The sequence below is a fragment of the Nansenia antarctica genome (genome assembly GCF_963989245.1).
Source record: "Nansenia antarctica genome assembly, chromosome: 11".
NCBI classification, from domain to species: Eukaryota; Metazoa; Chordata; class Actinopteri; order Argentiniformes; family Microstomatidae; genus Nansenia; species Nansenia antarctica.
Genome location: NC_137681.1, coordinates 13,822,064 through 13,844,162, shown reverse-complemented (window position 1 = coordinate 13,844,162; position 22,099 = coordinate 13,822,064). Strand labels below are relative to the sequence as shown.

Sequence of the window (22,099 nt, the reverse complement as noted above, 5' to 3'; positions counted from 1 at the left end):
TTACTGTACCATGCCAGTTCATGTTGTTATGCAATGCACATGTTTGATACCATTCCTCATACCATTCCATGCATCAGCCATTCTCTATTCCATTCCTTGTCCATGTGTACCTCCACCAGCCTCCCCTGATCTTGTGTAACCTATAATCTAATGTCCTTGGTTCGGTTTTTGAGTGCAGGGGAAATAAGGACGCTGCGAGGTACCGTGCCAATACCAACGTGTCAGGATTGTGCCACTTAGGCCTGCGTGGATGTGGTTTGAACGGATGAACAGATTTGATGGTCGCACGCGGAGCAATGTAGCATATATGCCGGTTATTAGGAGGAGGCTATTAGGTAGCCATGGCTACCAAACTGTTTGTTTGCGCCGCAAAAAGTTTCCGTTCCCACTGTTAAACCACCGTAATGACGTAATATTGAGCTTATAAGGCATTTCTGAACACTAGATGTATTCATCTGGTTACCGAGTATGATTCGTATGACTGTGGGTTAAAACATCAATCCACTCCTCTCAATGAATAACGGCACTTCCAAAGCCTCACCACTGCCAGTCGGGTGAACAGTCATACCAACATGGGCAATATCTGAGTGGCACCCGCTTATCCCAGGCCGTGTCATTTCTTCGCTGGTTTGGCATTGATGAATGACTGTTTCCTGAGCATTAAAATAACGTTTCAGTTTCAGACTCATTTTAATATGATCGTCATCTCTTTCCCCTGTGCAGAGATCACCCTGACGACGTTGCGGGACGGTAACCCCGCCCCTGCTGGTTACCAGGGAGACCCCTGATTCCACCCCCTGAGGCAAGATGGAGCCCCAGGGGCTGCTGGGAGCCGAGGGTGATGGTGGGATGCTGGGGCTGCTGGTGCCCAGTCCCCAGAGTGAGGCGGTCACCCACGAGCTGGAGGAGCTGTCACTGCAGCCCAGCCCCAACCTGCCCCCCCTCAACGAACGTAAGAACGGTGAGTGACGTTGGTTAGAACACACACACACACACACACACACACACACACACACACAGTGGTGTAGTCTAGTGTTTTCTAGCGGGTATACTGTGATTTTTCCCTTCCAGCCTCATATTGTGCATTTCGGAACACCATAAAAATAAATCTGCGCTCCCTGTCTAACGTTATATATCTAACATTACATGTTATAAGGCTGATCTGTGCATGATAGTGCTGCATTTTGACATATTTCGTGTCAAATTCGTTGATGTTATCAATTTCGTTGATGTTATATGACGCTATAGTCAGTCCCAATGGTCCAAAAGTCAAGTGCTTCGTAACACAGACGGGGTGAATTTTATGAATGAAAGTGAAAGTTCTGTCACAAAACACTGTTACGTATCCTCGCACATTTTTAAGTGGGTATACGGAAATCCTTGGCCTTTCCTAGTGGGTATACGGCGTAGTCCTGCGTATCACGTAGACTACACCACTGCACACACACACACACACACAAAGCGGTAATGTTAAGTTAAGCCTTACAGATCAATTCCCCTGGTCATAACCATCTCTGATGTTTCCCAGTTGCCTTCACTAACGTGAGAAGGAGCGGTCGTTATAGAAACCAGCTGTGTAGCATGCACGCTAACCATTAGTCAAATAGCAGTTGTTGTGTTGGCATCTCTAATTTGTCTGGCTATTGACATTGATGAATGATCATATCATGATTGCTGGGTTGAGGACAGCTTTAGAAATGGCCTTCTCTTTGCCAATTTGTAATCAGAGCTGAGATGGCTTAAGTGATTAAGTAAGGAAGTGCACTAAGTAGCGTGATATTGATCACGTACACAGGAACTCCTGTTTTTATATAAAATGATCAATGGTTTTGTTTTCTTCCACCTTTTATAGACTGATATTGATAGTCTTAAAAGTAGGGCATGTTTGAAAAATGCGTTCATACTCTCTATGGTTCTGCAAGACCATAGTTGGTTGTGTCATTTTCTCCAGAGATAGAGAGATCCCCCACCACACACACACACACACACACACACACACACACACACACACACACACTCGCACTCCCCCTCTTTTTCCACTGCCTGACTCCTAACCTGTAGCCAACCTCAGACTTCTTCAGTAAGCACACCTCATATTGGCGTCTGAACATTGAAGGCTGTATCAGGCTCTCCTCATACCAGTGTTACTTGTGTTGGAGCTGTCCCAGGTCGAAAGGCTGGGGCTGATGTGTGAAAGGGTGAGAGTCGGAGGTCGCCAAAGTCTAGAGTCTGGGCCTGGGGCTGGTGTGTGAGAGGGTGAGAGTTTGGGGGCTAATGGGTGGGGGGGGGGGGGGGGGTCAGGGGGGTAGTAAGTTCAAATAGTAGACAGTGAGGGCAGTGAGATGTCTGGGTACAGGCAGAGATCTACTGTATGTACTCTTACAGTGGGGGAAAAGAAGGATTCAACACGTCAACAATGTTTTTATTCAACGTATTTCCGTTGCAGCTATTCCAATTTAGACCAGACATTGGTATCAACTCAATCAAACTATTACACAGCTGAAGGAATTGTTTACATTTCATGTAAATAGCTGCAATGGAAATATGTTGAACAAAAAAAATTGTTGATGTGTTGCATACTTATTTCCCCCACTGTATATCTTGGTTATTTAATGATGTGTTTGTGGTTTCTTGGAGGGTCAAAGGGCTTTGTCATAAGCTCTATATTGGATTTATTCAGAGGAGCATGATGTTTTCATGATGCAAGGACACCAACCACCAGATATAAACATAGCTAGACATCTAATTCATCCCTCCCACAAGTCCCTTCAAAAGTTGAGCAGTTGGGAAACACAGTACTCTTGCAGCTCTGGGGAGTGATAAATATGTCAAACTTCCTGAATCCTCGTCAGAATCCCCCACCAAGACCGAATTCAATGCCCGACCCATCACTGTGTGTGTGTGTGTGTGCCTGATGCTGTGTGTGTGTGTGTGTGTGTGTGTGTGTGTGTGTGTGTGTGTGTGTGTGTGTGTGTGTGTGCGCATGCGTGCGTGTGCGTGTGTGTGTGTGCGCGTGCATGCGTGTGTGCATGTTTTATCTCCTTTGCGTCATCTCAGTCCTGCGTAGGCCTTTGTTTACAGGTCAGTGTGGTTCTGACCCAGATTGACCAGGAATCCTCCAGGGGTCAGTTTAGTCACTGGCTGGAATGTGATTCAGTCTAACCAAAAACACCCATGTCTGTCGCTCAGACTGTTGTCTTTATGTGTTTCTCCAGCACCTACAATATACTGCAAGGGTTAACATAAGCTGATGCAGACTCCCACCTCTTGCTCACTGACTAGAGGTTTGCTTACAACGGAGGACAAGCACACAATTTACTGACTGAGTCAAAACAGAGAGAGAGAGAGAGAGAGTTAGAGAGAGTGTGAGAGAGGGAGGGGGTGGTTTTGCTACAAGAGAGAAACGAAGGGAGAGAGAGAGAGAAAGAGTAAAGTGAAGCCGAGAGTTGTGCTTTGAGAGAACAGTCTGGCATGTCCCACTCAGTCTCCTGGTTCTGCTGTGGAGTTCCTGTCTGTGAGAACTGACTGACCATGAGACGGTAGTCAGTCAGCAGCCTGTAGACCCTACAGAGCCCAGGTGGTCCTGTCATACCTGGCTATGGCCTGTCTGGATGTGGAGACCCCCCCTGTCTGCCGAGACAGATGCAGATCAGGTGATACTCTCTCTCTCTCTCTCTCTCTCTCTCTCTCTCTCTCTCTCTCTCTCTCTCTCTCTCTCTCTCTCACCTTGCGGAGTGACATCACAGACACCATTAATAGGACTTTGGATACTGTCTGTTTTCTTAGCTAATGCATGTTTGTAGGTTTTAATGGTTCAGTTGGTTGGTTCATGGTGCATACAAGACAATGTCCTAGTTGTGTGTTTGATTCCCTGCCCTCTACAGTATAGACCCTACAGAATGTGTCATGAATGTGTGCACGATATGATGTTTCTTTGATGATTGCTTGATGTTTCTTTTGTGAGGTGTGTTGTTGTCTCTTTTGCTGTAAAGTGGGCCTACTCTGTTGGTTTGGAGAAGTCAGGAGGAGTGTGTGGGTGAGAGTCTGTTGAGTCGGGGTGATGTTGGGAGAATGTTTACTAAGACTTAGTCAGAGATGTCATCATTATAATGGAGGGGATAGAGTATGTGTGTGTTCTCTGTCTTCATCTAAAGACTCTGTTATGTTTGTCTGGGTTAGTCGTTGGTTTCTCTGGTCACAACACGGCACATTATTGCTGTTGATTTTGTACCTGGAAGGAAAATGCAGAGCTAATATGTAATAATAATATGTATGCATAACCGATGAACTATTTAAGACTTGAAACAATTACGGTCAAATCACAATTTGATTGATTTTGTCCTTTACAATTGTCAATGGCATTTTTATTTCAGTAAGTCAAGAGTAGAACAATCAGCAATCACTAATTCATTGACTGGGAAACAGGAGGAAATCCCACTATGTAGCTTGATGTTGTCAGCTGGAAAGGAAGTGAGTCGTGTTGTGTTTGTGGCCAAGATGGTCAGAGAGTGTGTTTGTGTGAGTAGGATCAGGAGTCACATCCTGCTGTGAAACCTCAGATGTCATATTTCATGGCGAAAAACACAAGCAGTGTCTGTCTGAAATGTAACTTCTCCTCTTCCTCCCCTCCTCTACTTCCATCTCTCCTCCTCATCCACTAACCTGTCTCTTCCTCTCTCTCCCTCCAATAGTCCTGCAGCTGAGGCTACAGCAGAGACGCACCCGCGAGCAGCTGGTGGACCAGGGCATCATGCCATGTGAGTATGGGCACTGCCACTGTGCCACACTGCAGTAGAAGTAAGATGTTTAAGGTGTAAGGCGAGTTGAAGTAGATACATAGGTTATCTTATTTAAGGTGAGTTGAACATCTTAACCTATGTGTTCACTGACATTACAACTTAACCTATGTATATAGATAGACATCTACATAACCTACACAACATTAATATTTGATGTACAGGTATATGTACAGGCTTCAACTCACTTTAAACGTCCTAACCTATGTATCAAGATAGGTAGGTAGGTAGATATCTACATAACCTACACAGGTTAAGATGTTTAAGGTTTAAGTTGAGTAGAAGTAGATGTTGTGAAATACCCAGGGAGGTGTAGAGGCTCCTTCACCTAGTCGGTTAGAAAAGTTACAATAGTCGATTATTCTTTAGTTTTCTGTACATTTTGTTTAACTAATTTCAAGGGAAAGTTTTCGGTGAGAAAGAATGTGTGCTGGTCAGATAATGGGCCTAATTCTACAGATAACGGTTGAGTTCAGGCAGTAGGAGCAATAGCAATACCAGACATACCCATAGTTTGCATTGTTTCCCCTGAAAGATCAACATTAGACAGTTTTTCAGACCTGACTGAAGCGATGGTTGCACCTGTGCCTACTCAAATGGTAACCTTTTGCCTCTCACCTTAAAAGACTGTGCACTCTTAGTTGCTCATTGGTTGGCGCTGTTCTGTTTGTTCACTGGACAATTTCTAGCCCAATGCCCAGTTCCACCACAAGCATAGCATGTATAAGTACCCTTCCCATAATGACCTGTACCTCTGCCTCTGCTGCCCTACCCTCTGTGTTGTAAATACAGTGGAAACCCCCGGTCCCCTGTTAGTTACTTTCTGAAAATGTTTTGTTTTTAGAACATGTTTACTTCATCACACAAATACATTTCATGACTATGTTACCTAGACATCAGAGAGGAATACCGGTAACCTTCTCGGTCACAGTGAGAACAATCGCACAGGGAATTTCAAAAGGTTCCCATACCTCTATTTGTGCTAGCTGTGAAGTTTGCCCGTCACTGGATCGACTGGTTCTCTCTCTCTCTCCGCCATCAGGTGTGTCATCCCATCATCCTTGTCAGCAATATTGTGGAAGAATAATATATTCTTCAGTATGAGACACTCATACGTCAGTCTTCACACAGGTTCGATAGGGTGATCAAGTAAAAGCTTCCTTATTAATAACACAATGCGCACTGAGGAGAGCCAAAGCGATCAGCGCAGAGACAATGGTCTGCAGAGGGCTGTGATTCTCTCTGTCGGTCTCAACTCTAACAGGACACTTTATAGTAGGACACAAACACCCATAGGAGTTAAGGATGCAGCTGGTCAAGGACGGCCCCGTGAGCTACTTTCTCTCCACATTCCACTGGGAACGACCTGGCCAGACATAGGCCCTTTTTTGTGAACAATTATTTTTTAAAGTGAAAATCAACAAAAGACATCACAATACACGTACCCCTTCCCGCCCTTCCTGCCCTCCCCTACTACCCCCTTGCCGCCCTCCCCTCCCTCCTTAGAATCACACTATTAATTAAAATGTAGACAAAGGCCCTTTTATATAGAGATGTAATAATAGGGGGTGTCATTAATGCACATAAAGTATAGGATTCATAGTGGTGAGATAAGACACTGTGAGGTAGTACGTTATAAATCAACGATACTAGCAGCATTCAAGGAAGGAACATAATAAAGTGATTGAACACACATAATAAGAAGTGATTTATATTCTTTCATTTACTTCCACAATACATAGGTCAAGAGGTTTCAGGTGAGGAGAAGTAGATACTGTACAACATCTGCTACACTGCCACTCTGGCACATTGCATGTCCAGGGGTACTGCAGGGGGTTCCCTTCTGGTGTTATCAGACCACCTCACTGTTGGTTTATGCAGTCAGTACTGGAGGTTGGGCTGAGAGGGGAACTTCCCTTTACACATAGCTCACATGAACATAATCTCCCCGGCAGCCCCCTGCTGTATGATCATCTGATGTGTCGCCTGAGTCTCTGCTCAGAACTTGTCAGATGGAGAGGCAGAGATGAAACACTTTGTGTGTTTGTGTTTATTGATGAAACGTGTGTGTGTGTGTGTGTGTTTGTATGTATGTGTGTGTGTAATATTTTCCTCTCTGCAGCTTTGAAGAGCCCAGCAGTGTTCCATGAGCAGATCCGCAGCCTGGAGAGAGCTAGGGTAAGACAGACACACACACACATGCATGCACATGCACACCAGGCATGAATAATTGAACTCTTCTTATCCCTCACTGGATCTGGCACATACAGTGTACATCACAGACAGTTCTTTCTCCTCCCTTACCCAGACAGAGAATTTCCTCAAGCACAAGATCCGTAGCCGCCCAGAGCGCTCTGAGCTGGTCAGAATGCACATCCTCAAAGGTAACGCACCAGGGAATAGACTGGTTTACAAAGACCCACAGTGGTCGACACTCTGGCACCATCCAAATAGTGTACAGGTATTCTCCTTCATATCACAGTGCTTATGAGGCTCCATCAGCCAATATATCATTATAGTTGATTAAGATTGATTGTGTGTGTGTGCGTGTGCGTGTGCGTGTGCGTGTGTGCGTGCGTGCGTGTGTGTGTGTGTGTGTGTGTGTGTGTGTGTGTTCCAGAGACGGGAGCGGAGCCCTCTCTGCAGGCCACTCAGATGAAGCTGAAGAGGGCCAGGCTGGCTGACGACCTGAAGGAGAAGCTGGCCCAGCGGCCTGGTCCCATGGAGCTGGTGGAAAAGAACATCCTGCCTGTGGAACCCAGCGTGAAGGAGGCCATTATCGGTAAGACCTGGGAGGCCAGGGTATGGACCTAGGACTGAGGTAAAGAGAGAGAGAGAGAGAGAGAGAGAGAGATACACAATGTAAGAGGAAGAGAGATAGAGAGAAAGAGAGGGATACATACACCATGAAGGAGATTAGAAACTAAAAGATTACAATCCTGTGGCCAGTCAGCACATACATCTCATCAGTTGTCACAGGGATAGTTAGAGGAACCGAAGGAAGGAGAAAGAGAGGTAGAGGGAGAGATGTTTTTTCCCCAACCATGACCGTTGGTTAATATGCTGACTCTTTCCTCTGTTTCCTGTGTTGGTCCCTTAGTGGGTGATGTGAACTACCCCAAAATACAGGACGTGTACAGGTTTGATGAAGACAGCGGAGACGCCCTGTCCCCAGAGCAGCCAGCCAGCCAGGAGTCCCAGATATCAGCACCCTCCCCTGGGGAGTCCCGGGCCCCTGAGGTCCCCTCTCCACGAGCTAACATCATTCTACAGGTACAGAGAATGACTAGCCTTTGGTACTTACACATACAGGTTGTGAATCTCTTATTGATAATAATGTATGTATGCATTCTTGTTAAGCATTAAGATGCTCTCATGCAATGCAGGAGAAAATGTGTATATGTTTTACATTGTTTGAGAAAGGCTCCAGGTTCTCAGAGTGAATAAATAAACGTAGAAAATAAACGTAGATAAAAAGAAATTGAAAAAAATTGAAACATTGGTATCTTTCCTTGTAAATGTGAATTAACAAGAAATTAACAAGAAAGCAACATGCTTGTTTTTTTTTCCTTTTCTGATATTATTTATTCACACATTATAATCATTTAGCAACTCCAAGTTTCTTTCCTTCTCTCTCTCTCTCTCTCTCTCTCTCTCTCTCTCTCTCTCTCTCTCTCTCTCTCTCTCTCTCTCTCTCTCTCTCTCCATCTCTCTACCACAGCCCTTCCCTGTTGTCACCCAAGCAACAGCAGACTTCCTCAAAGCTCTCTCCACCAGCGAGCAGCCAATCAGTCGCCTTGCTGCCGTCCCTCAGCCAATCACCACTGTTGCTCCTTCCAAACCAGGGCCAACCTTAGTGAAAGTATGCATCATATTGTCCATACATAGAAACACTATGAATCTCTCCACCTACTGTCAAATCTGACCTGCTTGTATATAGTATATTGACGTCATTCCTCTCACAGCAGAGCCAGCCCAAGCAGCCTTCGGAGAAGAGCCGCAGTAAGAAGGGCAAGGAGCCCAAGACTAGGGTGAAAAAGCTCAAGTACCACCAGTACGTGCCCCCGGACCAGAAACAGGAGCTCAGCGAAGCCCCCATGGACGACTCCTACGCCAAACTACTGCAACAGCAGCAGCTCTTCCTCCAGCTGCAGATACTGAGCCAACAGCAGCAACACTACAACTACCAGACCATACTACCTGCACCCCTAAAGTATGATCACATGTGATGATTAGTGTAGTATGAGTTTCACAATAATCAACCCTGGTGGTAGGTGGAGTGACTACAATCTGTTCATTGAGACCGGAAAGGAAAAAGAAAGTATCATGATAGTACGCATCCTTTTTCCCCGACAAACAGGTTAATATAATTGTTTGAAATGCTTTTAATGGGTTAACAACCCTTTTTGACTCTAAAGATCATTATTTATCTACCTGGTGTTTAATAGGTTACAAGAGGGTAGACATTTTGGAATGCACCTAAAAAGCAAACCAAATATTGTCGTTTCCAATTACCCATGGGGCCATTAGCGAGTTTCCAATAACAAATCCTGTGTAATGATATTAATAACCTGCAGGATGTTGTTTCGGTATTTTCCCTAACTTCCTCCTAGTGACAGTTGTTCCAAGCTCCATTTGAACTGTCAGTGATTGTTAGACATATGCATTGTTCCATTCACTGACTGCTTACTGAGGCAGAGGTGGGCAGAGGAACCTGTTGACTTCCCTTCAGATTAGTAACACATTCCCCCATGCCCCCCCCCGCTCTTCTTTCCATTCTCCCTCCCTCTCTCCCTAATCTCTCTGGTCACCATTCTCCTTTCCACTCTTCCCCTTCCATCCCTTCCTTCTACTCCCTCCACCCCCCCCCCCCCTCTCTCTCCTTCACCTCTCTGTTCACCATTCTCCTTCATCTACCACTCCTCCACCTCCCCCTCCTCCACTCCTCTCCATGTCGAAGAACCTGAACCTACGAATGTTACTCTGTGTACCCGTACATTGATGTGATCAAAGCAATTCTGATTCTGATTCCTCAGTACTACCTTCCTCCCTCTCCCCTCCCCTCCACTCTCTCTCTCTCTCTCCAGGCCTGTGGCTGAATGTCAGAACAGCGGTGCCAACGGTCTGCCAACCTCCGTAGTGGTGTCTCTGCCCAACCCCGCCCCAGTGCGCCCTAACAACAGCCTGTCCAACCGCAAGCCTGGCCAGCTGCCTGCCAACCTGGAGGACATGAAGGTGAGGGCCTCTGGCCATGTTTAACGCCATATCCCCTCAAGTCCATTTGAATATTGACTCTCTCATCTTTGTTGTATTTTGGTGGATTTTAGAGTTAGACTCAATTACTCGATTTAGGTTGCAATAGCGTCTTGCTGTTCAAGATAAAACAAAGAGAAGGGTTTTTTACTCAAAGTGCAAAGTGATCTGCTATTTTCCAGGTGGCAGAGTTGAAGATGGAACTGAAGCTGCGTGGTCTCCCTGTGTCAGGAACCAAGATAGACCTCATAGAGAAGCTGAGGCCCTACCAGGAGGCTCCCAGCACCCCAGCCCCTGTCCCTGGCCCTAGCCCTGGCCCTACCACCCTGTCCACTCTCCCCATGGAGGTCAGCTCCTCCCCCGGACTCCTCTTACCTGCCCAGCAGGGGGCACTAGAGAGCATGAGCTCCACACCCCCAGTGTCTCCAATCCCCTTGGACCCATCCAGAGAGGACGGAGGAATGTCCGAGCTCCTCTGCTACCCCCGGGGGGTGAGCCCTGGCTCACGGGCAGGTGTGGGGACGTCTCCGCCGAGGCTCGGCCCGGTCCCGGAGGAGAAGGACCGGAGGCTCCACGAGAAGGAGAGACAGATCGAGGACCTGATGAGGAAGCTGGAGCAGGAGCAGAGACTGGTGGAGGAGCTGAAGATGCAGCTGGAAGTGGAGAAGAGGTGCCAGGGGGGACCCGTCACAGACCTCACCTTACCCACCGCCCTCGGCCCGAACTCAGTCAAAATGGAAGGCAGGGTCCCCTCTAACTGCTCAGCCATGGCCACCTCCACACAGGGCCCCCAGACTCACCCTCACTCTCTCCCTACTGTGGTGAAGCTGGAGGAGGTTGTCTCTATGTCTGTCTCTGCCCCCCGGCCGGCCCCCAGCCTCCCCCAGTTCTTCATCAGCCACCAGGGTGGGCCTGGCACTCAGATCCTTGTGCCTGTCTCCCTGCCCAGCACAGCCACCGCCATCCAGCTGCCCACATCTACCGTCAGCTTGCAGGTACTGAGAAACTCAGAGTGTATGCAAACATGTTAGGTTTTTCTTTTTTTAATGTTTCTGGCGATCAGCTAGCAACTTAGCATTATTTAAATGTAGTCAGCTTTTCTTTTCTTTTTTTTGCTCGCTCCACCCTTCCACCCTAGCCCATCCTCCAGGCCTCGGTCTCAAACCAAGGCCCAGGTCTGATCCAGACCTCTGTTCCCCAGCTGCAGACCACAAAGATGGAGATGCCTTCAACCCAGCAGTTAGCCAATCACAACCGCTTATTACAGGTGAGAGAGACCTCAATAAGAGTAACTGGAAACGGACATGCATGATCTGTTAGAATGATTTTATATGACATTTTTGATATAACCACCTCTTTATATTAACCACCTCTTCTGTATTTCTCCTGACAGACTGTGACAATGTGCAATAGCACTGGGTCAGGGATGGTGAACAACCACATTAGGCCTGAGATGCCTCCCCAGTGTTTCCTAAGTAGCTCCCCAGAGAACAGGGTCTCTCCCCGGACTTCACCCAACCACATTTTCTCCAACAGACCCATCAACAAGGTGAGGTTTTTGTATTTTGAATGGAAAATGATTCTCTCAAAAAGGGTATATAAAGGCTTAGGCTGCGTTCAGTGGCGATTTTAGCATGGCATTTCTGGAGAGGCAGTTTTGTATCACCATCACAAAAAATAAAGGCATGTGCTATGGGCTGCGCTGTGAGTGACAGGGAGCAGAACGATTTCAAAACCTGAATACACTTCATACACTTTAGCGCGTCACAGAATGCTACATTGACTGAGGTTGCCTATACTGCAAACAAAGTAAAAAGATGACACAGACACGTGTCTTCAATAACTTTATCAAAATACAAGCATGCAGCACATGTAGGAAAGTTTTAGCAATTGTATTTCTTTAAATGTCAAATAAATATCATCAGAGCAGAGGCTATAACACAAACATTACACATTAACACATGCAAAGTAGGCTAGGCTAATAACGGAGCTATATAAATATACAGCCCAGAACATGCCGATTCTCCTTGGTCTGTTTGTTGTGCTTTGTGATGCTATGGCAATATGCACCATCTAGTTGTGAAGCTATAAACTGGACCAAGTCTTCTGGTCTGTTTGGCCCTAAACGTTTAATCTCCAACTTCTCTTCCAATGTTGGCCATGTTAGCGACAGTAGCGTTTTGCTACCTGAATTCATTGGGGCATAAACATTTATGTCCCTCCACCCAATATAATTTGCGGGAAGTTTTACATGGTTACGCCAATCACGCTCATGTCCCCCTAGCAACTATTGGGCAGACTGCACCACTGCCCCACAGCAGAGAGATAGGACAGGGAGCGCAGTTCACAACGCCAGCACACACACACACACACACACACACACACACACACACACAAACACCCACTAGAGAAATTACCGTACTCCTAAACAGTATTATACGGATTGTGAGTCAGGTTTATTAAATATATACACACCAATTTCACCATTTATTCACTATTTCATATGAAATATGAAATACATGTTGCCACAATGTTCAGATGTAACAAGCATCTTGCACCACAGCGCCACCTGGTGGTTCACTGACCCACCTGCCCTAATGTAAAAATGCCACTGACTACATACAAACTCTCCTATATTACATTCGGTGTATAGCATTGCAGTCTACGATGCGTGTTGGTCTGTGGTTGTGAAAGATGTTGTTGTCTCCTCTTCCAGTCCCCGTCTCCGTCCCAGAACCCCTTCGTTCTGCACCCGTCCTCCCTGGTCAGCCAGCCCCCCAACAACAGAGAGCCCCCCCGCTACGAGGACGCCGTCAAACAGAGCCGCAACCTGCACACCAACAACCTTGTACAGGTAAACACAGACATCTTCCTGCTGGGACCGTATACACTGAACAATGTATGCACACTCACTGCAATGTAAGTTGCTTTGGATAAAAGCGTCAACTGTCATTTTATGTTAGTAATAGTTCGCTAGCACGCAGCATACAATGTAACCTATACATTTTTCAAGCGCTCAACCTCAAACCTATTCATCACTACTCACTCATCATGCTGTGGGTTCTGCAGTTACCCCTCATTACCCTGTCTCATTCACAGGTTCCCACGGCAACCAGCCAGCAGATGGACGACCTGTTTGATATTCTGATTCAGAGTGGAGGTGAGCGCACCACAGCAGTGGTACTTTTTCCCTGGTCTGAAAACAACCCGTAGTCCATAGTCGAACTTAAGGGAAAGCTAAGTAAACTTCATTATTTGTATACGGTAGGCCAGGGGAGGCTGGTGGAGGTAGAAATCGGGGGATGGGCGCATTGTAATGCATAAAAAAAGGAATGAGGAACGCTGTCATACACGTCCATGGAGTTCAATAAGCCCGTCCTTCAATTTCTACCTCCACCAGCATGCACTGGTATACAGCCTCCCTCACATATAAAAGCCTGTATTTCAATTCAATACAGCTATTGAAACCTTACTAACTTTCTGTCCTCCAGAGATCACTCCCTTCATCCAGCAGGACTCTCCGTCTCTCAAGACTCTCCCGGTCACCGCCAACATCACCACCTTACCCGTCAACACTGCCCTCTCCAGACCCCCTCCCCAGATCCAGGTGGCACCCCCACCCACCCTGACCCTGAGTCCCACCGCTGACCCTCTCCCCAGCCTGGCCTCTGACAACCAGCTGGAGGCCTTCCTGGAAGACACCCTAGGGGTGGGAGTGACCCCAGTGTCAGACCCACGCACCCTGGGCCTCATTGAGGAGCTGCAGTCCCAGCTCCTGGAGCAGCCCTACTCCCCCATGGACACCTCAGAGCTGTCCTTCTGCGACTCCACCTCCCCCCCCTCCTCCCTCAACATGGGCCTGTCCGACACGGCCCTGGACAACATGGAGTGGCTGGACCTCACCATGCCTCCGGGTTCCACAGGGGGGCTCACGCCACTGGGAATCCCCTCAGACTTCCTGGACACGCATGACCTGCAGCTGCACTGGGACTGAGGGGTGGATGGACTGAGGGAGAGAGGAACAGAGGAACTGAGAGGAAGAAGGGCGATGTTAGAAGGATGAGAGGAGAGGAGGATCTGATTTCAGTTGTCCTCAGTGCTATAGTGAAGTAGACCAAGAGAATCTCTCTGCTTGTCAGATGATGTCATCTATGGGGAAACTCTTATCATCCAGTCAGTGGCACGGCTTGTGATTGAGTGTTGCTTTGATTTTCCCCCCCAAGTAATCTTTGGACTCGAGGCAGATTAGATCCAATGGTAGACCATACCAACCCACCCGGAGATGAACCCTTCACAGCCTCTCTCTCTCTCTCTGTCTCACCAGTCATGGGGATGGGTTATCTATCCCAGAGTGGTATATTAGCAGAATGGCACCAATTAGCTTAACATTGTTCTGTGTAGCTTCCTGGTTAAACTTCCTTTACCCAATATCATTTTTTCATTTCATTCACAATTTATTTTCATTGGACTAACAACCTGTTGGTTGTCTGGCAACATGCTCCATTGGTACCTCGTGAAGAAACTATTTGACATATTTGGCCGATATATAGGAATGAACCCCTTCATTGGCACCACTCTTCCTTATAGAGCACTCTGATGGTAAATGGACCGCACTTATGGACTGCATACAGAGCTTTATTCCAAAGCGCTTTACAATGGCCTCTTATTCACCCATTCACACACCAATGGCGGCAAGCTACCATGTAAGGCGCCGGCCAGCTTATTGGGAGCAATTTGGGGTTCAGTGTCTTGCCCAAGGACACCTCGACACGTGCACAGGGGATCGATCCGCCGACCTTGCGATCATTAGACACCGGCTCTACCTCCGAAGCCACAGCCGCCACTCTGATCTTTCCTGACTTGCGTCACTCCAGCTGCTGCACTGATTCAGATTGGATTCAAATGCAACTGAAGACATGGTTCAAATGCAGACCGACCATCACTCTGGTGACAGTTGACATGTGCATGCTTTGTTGTTGTTTTTTTATTGTAATGGAACATTACTGATAAATACTATATTTTAGTTTTTGATACCATATCATGCAATCTGACTAGAAGAGGTTTAAAAATGGTGCACAGGAGACAGACCAAAATGAGAAAATGTAGTCCTATACTGTATGTAAATATTGTATAAATGTCTGTGAGGACTGTTATTTTAACTAGGACATTCAGAGGTGTTTAGATGGCCCCCACAGTGCTGCTGTACATTTGGCTGAGTCATGTAACGCTTTCAACAGACAGTTCACACTCTCCTGTGTGATAGTGGTGAATTTGACATGGTCTGGTTAAAAAGTCCTCAAGTAGGGCATGGTCATTTTTCACTTTTTCCCAGATTATGAAAGTGCAGATTTTAAATGATGTGTCATACATTGAAAATAATTGAAGAAGATATGCTTATTTGAATGTTGCTACACCTCAAACCAAATAGCAGAGAAACACACTCTGAATCAAAACACACGTGCAAAACAGCTGCTAGTAGGCTAGCGCTAAAAGGGAACATCGCTATGAACATCTAACGGCATGTTTAGCACATCACAACATGCTGATAGAACACGAACATGCCAAAAACACATAACTACACATAATTAGATGATCACACAGTCCTTGCTTTTGAACCTAAAATGGAAGTTTACAAGCCATGCATGTATCACTTACCCAGTAGCCTAGGGCAGACGAGACAGTGAATCCAATTCACAAATGATGTATTTAGTGATCCTAAAACTATTGTTGTTATATCTAGTGGGCCTTTCAACAAAAAAAACGATTTCTTTTTTCTTTTTGCGTGACTTGAGAATTGATCATATGTGGCCCTTTTCACCAGACTGTGTCACAAATGGATTTGTCTGTAGATCTGGGGGTCAGAGAGTTTCTCATCAATATGACAGGGTCTGGACCTAGCCGTTGCTCTCCTGACGCATGCTGTGATATACTGTTAGAGGACGGAATGGAATAGTTCTATGCTACACTTATTAGAGTTATGATGATGTTGTCGTTTTTTTACAGCAAAACCGACAAGTACAAGGCTACACTGGTCTTTTTAGGTGACATTTTGAGGTGTATTTTCGGTATTCTGACGGTTCTGATACATATTGTATTGGATGAGACTGTTTGTTGTTCAGAACATGCCTGACCTGGAGTTGGACTATTAAAGCAATGAACTGATGCTTAGAACAAAGACTCCTCTCCTATTGGATGAGGAGTGGGCGGGGCCTCCCACTCTGTGAGCTATGCACTAAGGAGATGGTCTCTGGAGCCTCCTTCACCTCAAGCAAGGAAATGTGAATCACAAACTATTTCTTAGATGAAGTCACTTGAGATGATTATGGCCGCTAGCTTAGTTCCTCTGTGGAGAACCTGCCATTCTAGTCCTAGGGCATCCGTCTGAATGTAATTTAGGTTTTACATTGTTGGCAGCTTTATCTTATGAAAAGACAACTGACGTATCAGTAGCGAGGGAACAACTACAGTATCACACAGGTTGATGTGTGTATGTACGTATGCTGCAGAGTTTATAACATGTTTAATGGCATGACCTCTTTAGAGAAGAGGTGTTATATCTGATCTCTGTCTGTCCTGAAGTCAAATCTCTGCACTTTGTCTCTTGTGTGTCTTTGTGTGTCTATGTGTGTGTCTATGTGTGCATGTCTGTGAATATGTGCGTGTGTGTGTGTGTGTGTGTGTGTGTGTGCAAGTAGGCGTATGTCCCTTTTTGTCATGCAAGTACGAGTGTGTGTGTGTGTGAGTGTGAGGTGTGTGTTTCTGTATGTGTCTGCATGTTGTGACTGTGTGTAGTTTCTGTCTGTGTGTCTTGAATGCACGTTTGTATTCTTGTCTGAACTTGAGCTACCTTTCAGATGTTTCATTGTCATCTGTGTCTTTGAATTGATTACAACTCATTTAAGAGAGTTATCTTAATTTGAAGTTTGACATTCATGTCAAAATACTCAATCAAATGAACATGTTAACCTTTTAAACAGGTTTTTGGCTTTCAGACAAACTTTTGAAGACTGTTCAATGTGTCCTATTTGGTTTATGTGGTCAAAACGCACAGACAACTGTGTGACCAACATCCAGTAGAGTGAAATATTTGGAAGAGGGTAGCTTCTGGTTTTAGTTTATTGATTATATAGACTACCTTACACTTTGCTTTGGGTAGTCTTACCTGCTATATCATGTCCAATGAGTTACTATTATTAAGTATCTCAATCCAAATATTATTCTGATCAATATTGTATAGAAATTGATGCAAGACTTACTGTACAGCACTTTGGAATACAATGGCTTTTGTTTGTCATTGTTTCAACCGTCTTTGAACAATCATGTCTGTACGTTGTATAACCACAGGAGTCTGCTTGTGGAAGCAGCACGTTCACTGGCAATAGAAGCCGCTAAACTCTCATCTGAAGCTCCTCTTCATTGGTCGGCTTGTTTGTGCAGAGGGCAGTATTCAATCCAAATCTGTCACTGGTGTTATTCCTGTGCGAGTAATTTAATCAAACAAAAAAGCAACTCAGTGATTTTCATTGGAATATCCTGTGCAATAGCAAAGAAAAGACAAACGTACAGTATCTACAGTAGCTTAACTTGGCTGGTAAATGGTTTTCATTGAATGGGTTAATATGTCACATGAGGGAATAATGCCAAATACTGCACATACCAGGGGAGGCTGTTGGAGGTTAGAAATCTGAGGACGGGCTCATTGTAATACATGGAATGGAGTAAGGAAGTGTATCAAACAAGTGTATCAGACACTACTATCTACCTTCACCAGCCTCCCCAGGCAAAAACATACTGTATGTTATCATGAGGAACCAAATGCTTGTTACTGTATTTTCTTTGCTGTCTGTCTCTGGGCATTGTTACTTCTCTGAGGAGGTCGTTTACCCCATGGAGAAGAGTAGAGAGGGCTGGCACAGTCATTTATCAGGCCGAGAGTACTGCCAAGACCATGTTCCCTAACTGTGGTTGTCTTTCTGTGTCTGGTTTAGGGCTATTAAGGAAAATATTCGCTTTTTTTCCCAGTTGTTGCCAAACATGACAGTGGCACATGGTGAATATCTATCATTGACACATTATTTTCTGTTCATCACACTTTGTGTGTCATTGGTTTATAATGGTTTATCTGTATATAGGCCAACTAAGAGAAAGGTATTGGACCTGTTTCACAGACAAGGCTTAAGCCTAATCTTATACTAAAAAGCATCTTGTGTGATTTTTAGTCCAGGACTAGGCTTAAGCCTTCTTGGTGAAACCGGCCCTTAATGTTTTTTTTACCGCCCTCGTTTTAGATGTACACAAACCTCTTGGCTCAGCCCAAAAATACCTGTGTACAAAATGTACATGTGTGTAATAAATGTGGCAGTTGGGTTCTCCAGCCGTTTCATTCACAATCATGTTCCACCTGTGTACGGTAGACTGCTGTCCCATTGACCAGAAGCCATATTGGTTACTGATACTCCAAGGTAGGTGAAGCAATAAGTGAAGAGGCTGATACTCTGACAGTACTGTATATCAGATCCTGCCTTGGTCCTGTGACAGAGCCTTTTGAACAAAGTAATACAGAGTCCTAAGATATCAACATACAGAAGCTTCTATTTAAGCTCCTCATGTCAGATACTGTAGGTCTCTCTGCTACAGGCACATATACAGTAGTGTTGGTATTGGCGGACCCACCCATTGCCATTGTTTCTGTGGCGCCCTCGGACAGATTTTTCCTTGTTCCTTGTTCAAAACATTGTGGTCATTTCCGATTTCCTTTTAACTCAAATAGTGGACCATGAAGTCATGAATGGAATTTCAGTTCACTTGCTAAATTTAGCTCCCCGCTGGTTGTGTCACTTCAATAGTAAAATAAGAAGTCTGGCTGTTCTTTCAGGCTATCCTCCCTGCCATGACTAAATGTTTGTATGCCATACGTTTTGCACATTGTACATATTTCAATAGATGTATTGCATATTTTTATACATGTGTAGCACATCCATGAGCTCTATTTTGTAAATAATATTAAAGATGTAACTATGCCTTTGTGTCAATAAAATGTGGTGTATGGTGAAAGTGGCAGGTTTTCTCTGAGTTTCAGTTCAATAAATCTTTATTGTTTGCAGCCACTGCAAGAAGACACAACGATATGCATCTCATAACCTAATCAGCCTTACGAGTCACGAAAAGTAAAAACGGCCATTTAGATATGCTGTATTTATAAGGTCTATATACAAATAGAAAACAGCAGGGGTAACATCTGTGGAGTGTAGGTTCACACAGCCTATTGAAACAACAGAAACAACACTGGCTATATTGAATGATGTTGACTTGCAAACCTTTGCCCCCAGTTGAGAGCGGTGGATACAGTCCATTGCTGTTTCCTGATGCTGTAAATGTGTGCATGTTTTGTTGAATCATTTGTTTTCATAATGGTCCTCTGTGGTTCAGTTGGTAGAGCATGGTGCTAAGTACAACGTGTTAGGCTGTGCGTTCGATTCCTGCTGGGTCCATATTACAGGTGCTCTCAAAAAATTTAAATATCATGGAAAAGTTCATTATTTTCTGTAATTTAATTCAAAAAGTGAAACTTTTATATATTCTAGATTCATTACACATAAAGTGAAATATTTCAAGCCTTTTTTGTTTTAATGTTGATGATTATGGCTTATATCTCATGAAAATCTAAATTCCAGTGTCAAAATATTAGAATATTACATAAGACCAAATAAAACTGAAATGTTGACCTTCTGAAAAGTATGTTAATTTATGCACTCAATACTTTTGCACGAATTACTGCATCAATGCAGCGTGGCATGGAGGCAATCAGCCTGTGGCACTGCTGAGGTGTTAGGGAAGCCCTGGTTGCTTTGATAGCTTATTTTTGATTTTCATGAGCTGTAGCCTAAGCCATAATTGTCAACATTAAAACAAAATGTTGGCTTATGTAAAAAGGCTTGAAATATTTCACTTCATGTGTAATGCATTTAGAATAAGATAGTTTCACTTTTTGAATTAAATTACAGAAAATAATGAACTTCTTTGAGATGCACCTGTATAGACTGAAAAATGTATGCACTCACTGCAATCAAATCAAATCAAATGTTATTTGTATAGCGCATTTCTTACAAGATGCAACTCAATGCGCTTCACACAATGAAAATGTTCAGTCAATCAGTCAATCAATCAAGTAATCGTTCGCAATGTAAGTCGCTTTGGATAAAAGCGTCAGATAAATGGCGTATATTATAATGGATGTCATCGTGCGCTCAGAACATCTTAATTAATGTGTAATGTGTTATTGAGGCTTGTGGCACAGGCAGGCCTAGCCTGACACAGACTGTCCAGGCAGTCAACCCCTGGCTCAGCCACGGGCCCTTATGGTCCACCTTTACAGTGGCTCACCCATCTGCTCCTCAGAGTCGCGTAACAGTGTGGATCTGTGTCTGGCAGTGGGGGCAGCGATGGCCGACGTCCCTCAAGCTCTCAAGGCAGAAGGGGATGAGGCAGCAGCCGGCAACGCATCTGCCAGAGAGAAAGGGGACGGGAGTTATAAGTGTGTGCGTGTGTGTGTGTGTGTGTGTGTGTGTGTGTGTGTGTGTGTGTGTGTGTGTCAGTCACTCCTCACTCACCTTTCCTCTGTGTGTGTGTGTGTGTGTGTGTGTGTGTGTGTGTGTGTGTGTGTGTGTCAGTCACTCCTTACTTAGTTTCCTCTGTGTGTGTGTGTGTGTGTGTGTGTGTGTGTGTGTGTGTGTGTGTGAATCTGGTTCCATGATTAGAGATGAGGAGAAAAACTACTTTAGACGTACTTGCACTGCAAATCTAGTTTAGTAACCTCTCTGACGGGATGCAGGCTTACCCAAACATGGAGGACATGATACATAGTATCCAGGCAGCTGCTCCCACTTTACTGTACGTTTCCGTGGTGACAACTCGCTCACAGTCAGGGCACTGGATGAGAGCCGGACACCTGTTGAGTTTCTCCACCTCCACAACCTCCTCGTTGGCCTCTGGAGCAGACAGCATCACAGGACACAGTTCTCATTTCGCTTCAAACTCAACTTACCTGCCAGAGCACTGGAGGTCTAATGGTCAACTTCATACGGTACATTGCTGTACAACAGGGGAGGCTGGTGGAGGTGGAAATCAGAGGACGGGCTCATTGTAACGCAAGTAATGAGAAAGTATATGAGGAATGGTATTAATCGCACTTGTTTGATACTATTCCTCATTCCATTCCATGCATTACAATGAGCCCATCCTCTTATTTCTACCTCCACCAGCCTCCCCTGCTGTATAAACATGTGTTCACTGGCCTTAGAAAGATAACTATCTTGAGGTTTAGGATTATGTTGGAAATATACTACTGTATGTAAATCCAACCCATCATCATAGGGTAATCGTACTTTTTTATTTATTATTAAAGCAAATAACACAGTGAACAGTGTCCTTTTGGAGACACACACCTGTCGTGGACTGTGATGAGATTGTGTCTGTGTCATGTTCTGGTATGGATGATGGCACTTCTTCTGTGGGAAACGGTGGTAGAACATACACTCCCCCATGTGGGCCCATATGCTCCTCTGTGTACGGACAGGGAACAAACACGCAGAAGTAGAGTTCAAACATGATATAGAAATGATATAAACGGTAATAGACTTCACCTGTTATAAAAGTACACAATACAGTACAAAATACAGGTATATTACATCATAATACTCACTCATAATAATAATCATAGACATTTTCTAAGACCGAGAGACGTTTTACAAAAACAAGTGAATGGCACAGCAAAAAACATAATAGATAAAAGCATAGGGCAATGTGTAGTGTGGATAGAGTAAAGCTCTGTACTGGTCTGTGGGTTGTGTTCAGACATAGTAGTGTTGCTGTGTCTCTGAAGGAGCTGTTCTTCTCTCTCCGCCAGCTTTTCTAGCTCCTCTTGTATCGCCTCCAGCTCACACAGCTCCTCTGACTCCTCTGGGGCACACAAGAAGACCATACAACTTCAATTAAACACACAGTCTGTCATTTTTCCAGCCATTCCAAATCATATTCCAAGAAATATACTC

General features: G+C 44.9%; 1 protein-coding gene across 1 annotated transcript; it reads left to right on the top strand.

The window, feature by feature from the left end:
* Nucleotides 1-807: 807 nt before the first annotated feature.
* mrtfba (myocardin related transcription factor Ba) lies at nucleotides 808-14,408 on the top strand (the record flags this gene model as incomplete). The annotated part of the gene is made up of 15 exons (XM_080541488.1): nucleotides 808-961; nucleotides 4,692-4,757; nucleotides 6,919-6,974; nucleotides 7,105-7,180; nucleotides 7,417-7,578; nucleotides 7,897-8,069; nucleotides 8,518-8,658; nucleotides 8,762-9,009; nucleotides 9,884-10,031; nucleotides 10,232-11,044; nucleotides 11,188-11,316; nucleotides 11,443-11,598; nucleotides 12,766-12,903; nucleotides 13,149-13,209; nucleotides 13,541-14,408. 15 exons carry the CDS (start codon nucleotides 808-810, stop codon nucleotides 14,041-14,043), a joined length of 3,024 nt encoding a protein of 1,007 aa, XP_080397614.1. The 3' UTR covers nucleotides 14,044-14,408.
* Nucleotides 14,409-22,099: the final 7,691 nt, after the last annotated feature.